Source organism: Aaosphaeria arxii, assembly GCF_010015735.1.
Source record: "Aaosphaeria arxii CBS 175.79 unplaced genomic scaffold BU24scaffold_14, whole genome shotgun sequence".
NCBI lineage: Eukaryota > Fungi > Ascomycota > Dothideomycetes > Pleosporales > Aaosphaeria > Aaosphaeria arxii.
The window spans coordinates 1-4186 of NW_022983487.1; the positions used below are offsets into that span (position 1 = coordinate 1).

General features: G+C 54.9%; 3 protein-coding genes across 3 annotated transcripts in view; all 3 read left to right on the forward strand.

Annotated features, from left to right (window-relative positions):
* BU24DRAFT_455692 (uncharacterized protein) lies at positions 1-606 on the forward strand (the record flags this gene model as incomplete). Its single annotated transcript, XM_033531387.1, has 2 exons — positions 1-106; positions 157-606. A coding segment is annotated over exon 2 (366 nt), but the record flags the coding sequence as incomplete, so codon positions are not given.
* BU24DRAFT_82158 (uncharacterized protein) lies at positions 562-1582 on the forward strand. The gene is made up of 3 exons (XM_033534679.1): positions 562-995; positions 1046-1114; positions 1172-1582. Exons 1-3 carry the CDS (start codon positions 662-664, stop codon positions 1252-1254), a joined length of 486 nt encoding a protein of 161 aa, XP_033377473.1. The 5' UTR covers positions 562-661; the 3' UTR covers positions 1255-1582.
* Positions 1359-4186, forward strand: part of BU24DRAFT_437328 (uncharacterized protein) — a gene marked incomplete at both ends in the record, with an annotated part of 3513 nt that continues 685 nt past the window's right edge. The window contains 7 exons of the mRNA XM_033530203.1: positions 1359-1408; positions 1545-1605; positions 2115-3409; positions 3443-3512; positions 3543-3671; positions 3708-3719; positions 3771-4136. Coding sequence (XP_033377474.1) covers positions 1359-1408; positions 1545-1605; positions 2115-3409; positions 3443-3512; positions 3543-3671; positions 3708-3719; positions 3771-4136 — 1983 coding nt within the window. The remainder of the gene's footprint in view (positions 1409-1544; positions 1606-2114; positions 3410-3442; positions 3513-3542; positions 3672-3707; positions 3720-3770; positions 4137-4186) is intronic.

The following is a 4186-nucleotide window of genomic DNA, read 5'->3' on the forward strand; positions in this document are numbered from 1 at the left end:
GGGACAGGCTCAAGCTGCAGTTCCAGGAAAAGGAGATTGGGGGCTTCCAAGCGCGTCTGGCTAGCTACAAATCCACGCTTGCCATCGCTCTTGATTTCTGTACCCTGTGAGATAACAGCTTGACCCACTTACTTGGTAATTGCTAAGACTGTGAAGCAAAACCGCTTCGGATAACCTTGATGCAACTAAAGATCTTGAAGCAAAGATCGAGGCGACCACTGCCCTCCTCACAGGGCAAATGCAAGGCCTCCAGATCGGCATGCAAGCCATTCTTGATGCAAGCTCCGTGACCGAAGAGCCCGACGATGCCGGTCCTCAGAGCCGACTCACGAAGACCCAGCAGTCCGAGGTTCTGCAGGCCATTGAGCGGCAAACGGTTGCACTCAGCCACTGCTATCGGGCTTGCATGGCAGCATTCAAAGAGACAACGAAGGCGACAGGCCACGAGTATAAGTTTGTGAAAGCGTCCAAAGAAGCGAGGCTACTCATGGGCGACCTAGGCAGTGTGGCGGGGGGTGCGCTACACAAGTACAGCAACATCGAGGTTGATGGAGGGCATGTCGTGGCTGGGAACATGGAGGGCCAATTTGCGAAGGATTTCTTCAAGTGAATTGAGATTCTTGCTCGTGAAAAGCCACACGGGGCTAGAGGAGCAAACGGGATGGTTTCGAACTGGGCGGACGTAACAGGCCATGCCTGTGGTCACGTAGAATCACCTCCCCTTCCTAGAAAAGATCTCGTACTCTTAGACCCAAACACCGACGTAAAGCAGCAAGTAGCCATGAACCCAGCCAGCGAGGCGCTAGAACAAGAGCTCCTTCCGAATGTGTGTGGTAGCATCTCTCGCACTGCGGCGTGGTATCGTAAACACGGACGACCGTCGAGAAAGCCCAAGGCCGAACGCCAGCAATACCTTTCTTCGTCAGAAGAGAAAGGACAAGCAGGGCGATGGACTGGCACCGGCACGACATCAACATATATGACAAGATCACCCAGTGGGTTAAGGTGATTAAACCGGAGCTTCGTAGACCTAACATCGTGCCAGAGAATGATTATAACATGGACGAGACTGGGATCATGCTGTCAATGCTAAGCTCTGTTAAAGTTCTTATAGGTAAGGATGACGTGCGAGACTATAGAGGTGCTGGTGTTAAGCGGACGATAGTCACAGCCGTCGACTGTGTGTCCGCAAGCGGTGAGTATCTGAATCCTATAATCATCTGGCCAGCTTCTACCCACCAAGGAACTGGATAACGAACCCTACCCCAGGATGGGTCTATTACTGCTCCGAGTCGGGCTATAACGACTCGTACCTCGGCTTGCGATGGATCAAATAAGTATTTGATCCCCAGACAAAGATGCTGCCAAAAAAGCCAAAGGCAAGAGAACGCGTAGTCGATACCGAAATGTACTGGACCAGAGGCAGAAGCAAGTGCAGACAAGGAGAAGCGCGGTAAGAACGCAAAGGTGTTGCATTAGATCCAGATGCGTCAGAGACTTGGAATGCACCAGTAGCGCGGATGTGGTAATGGATAGACGTGCAGGCGGCGACCTGTTGTGCACAAGAAACATATAACTAGAGACAATAATGATAAGATCGTTAAGGTATAGCTTGTGATGACCGTCCTGCTTTAACGGTGCGGATAAAGGTGTAAGCAACCTCAGCCTGGTCTTGGCGTGGTGTATCGAGCCGTTCTGAGCACTTCTAACTGGGTCATGTATATGCAGCCATGCAGCAGGCTTGCTCTTAAACGACTTCAACCGAGTGTTAATGTTACCCTTCATCAGCCCTATAGGCTAGCACTGCAGGGCGACGGCGGGACAGACCGTGATCGCAGCCAGGTTCCAGCTCCAGCTCCCAGCTCCAACTTTAAATACACCTCTCGCGGTCGCCCAACCCTGATCGCACATGGCCTACCTTGACGAGCTAGCCAGCGGGAGGAACGGCGAGCGTGCCCCGGGGCACCGCTATGAGCACGTCCGCGTCAGCGACAATGCTAGGGCCCATCTAGGCGACACGTACCACAGCGACACATACCACGTCGGTGAGTTCAGGCCCAGCAACCCAGGATACAGGAGCAGGACACTAAGCAAACAAATACTTAGGGCTCGAGGACCCGCTCAGTCGTCTGCCACATGCCGAAGACGCGCCCTTCAACGCATACAGCAAGCAGCACGAGCCCAAGTGTCTGCCCGACACGCGTATCGACCTCTTGAAAGTCATACACAGCTGGGCGGATGGGCAAGACCAGCGCTGCATCTTCTGGCTGAGCGGGCTGGCGGGGACGGGCAAGTCAACGATCTCGCGGACAGTGGCGCGCAGCTACTACGACGAGAAGCGTCTGGCAGCCAGCTTCTTCTTCTCGCGCGGTGGCGGCGACGTCAGCCACGCAGGCAAGTTCGTGACGAGCATCGCGGTGCAGCTTGCGCACAACGTGCCAGCATGTCGGGAGCACATCTGCGAAGCAATCGCAAGCCGCCCCGACATAGCCAGCCAGTCCCTGGGCGACCAGTGGCAGCACCTCGTTGTCCGTCCACTATCACTGCTAGTGGGACTGTCCTCGTATGTTCTAGTGGTCGATGCGCTCGATGAGTGCGATAACGACAACAACATCCGCATCATCGTGCAGCTGCTGGCCGAGGCTCGAACACTCACGAGTGTCCGGCTGCGGGTGTTCCTCACAAGTAGGCCAGAAGTGCCGATCCGCCACGGGTTCTTTCAGATCGCGGATGCGGAGCACCAGGACTATGTGCTGCACAACATATCGCCGTCGGTCGTCGATCATGACATTTCCGTCTTCTTAGAATACAATTTCGGCCTTATTGCGCAAGAATGCTGCCAAGCTGCAGACTGGCCAGGCCAGGGGGTCATCAAACAGTTATGCCAGAGCGCAAGCGGTCTCTTCATCTGGGCGGCAACCGCCTGTCGATTCATTCAACAAGGTGGCCAGCTTGTTGTTGATGATCGATTACGGGCCATTCTCGGAGTTGGTTACCCTACGGAGGACTCACCTACGGATGGATCCTCAGCCGAGGATTCCTCTACGGATGATCCGCCTGCGGTCTTACCTGAAAAGCGGTTGAACAAGATATATCTTACAGTCCTCCAGAGTCCTATTCGAAGGTACAGAAAGCAAGAAAAGAAGAAGTGGTACAGCCTGGTCAAAGAGACTCTTGGAATGATCGTACTCCTGTTATCGCCGCTTTCTACATCTTCGCTGGCCACGTTGCTCCGAATTCCTGTAGAGAGTGTTCATCAAATGCTGTATGAGCTGCATTCCATCTTCGACATCCCAGAGGATCATAGCCGACCGCTTCGCCTCCATCACCCGTCGTTCCGCGACTTCCTGCTTAACAAAGACCGATGTGGCGATGCTTTCTGGGTCGACGAGAAGCAGACGCATGCAGCGTTGGCAGGCCATTGCATACAGCTAATGTCGAGCGCTCTCAAGCAAGACATCTGTGGCGTAGATACTCCTGGCATGCTTGTAGCCGAGATAGAGAGACGCAAAGTAGAGCAAAGCCTCCCTCCCGAACTACAGTATGCATGTCTGTACTGGGTCCAACACGTTCAGAAGAGCGGGACGCAGCTACGGGACAACGACCAAGTGCACCAGTTCTTGCAGGAGCATCTCCTCCACTGGCTAGAGGCGCTCGGGTGGATGGGGAAAGTGTCCGAAGGAGTGTATGCTATTGCATCTTTGGAGTCATTCGTTGCTGTAAGTGTACTTTTACTACAGCACACAACGATTCGCTAACAGTTTAGTTAGTCTAGTGACGGTCCTTCTCTTTTGGCTTTCGTCCACGACGCGAAGCGGTTCGTTCTCTACCACCGGGCAGCGATTGAGCAGGCGCCTCTGCAGACGTATAGCGGGCTTGTGTTTGCACCGACAGCAAGCATAGTAAGGAAGAGGTTCCAAGGCAGCATACCTCGATGGATTCGAGGAGTGCCAAAAGTAGAGGAGGAATGGAACGCGCTGCGGCAGACGCTTGAGGGCCATGGGCGCTATGTCACCGCGGTGGCCTTCTCGCCGGACGGCACGACACTGGCCTCGGCATCGGGCGACACCACGGTCAAGCTGTGGGAGGCCAGGACGGGGGCGCTGCGGCAGACGCTCGAGGGCCATGGGGACTTGGTCAGCGCGGTGGCCTTCTCGCCGGACGGCACGACACTGGCCTCGGCATC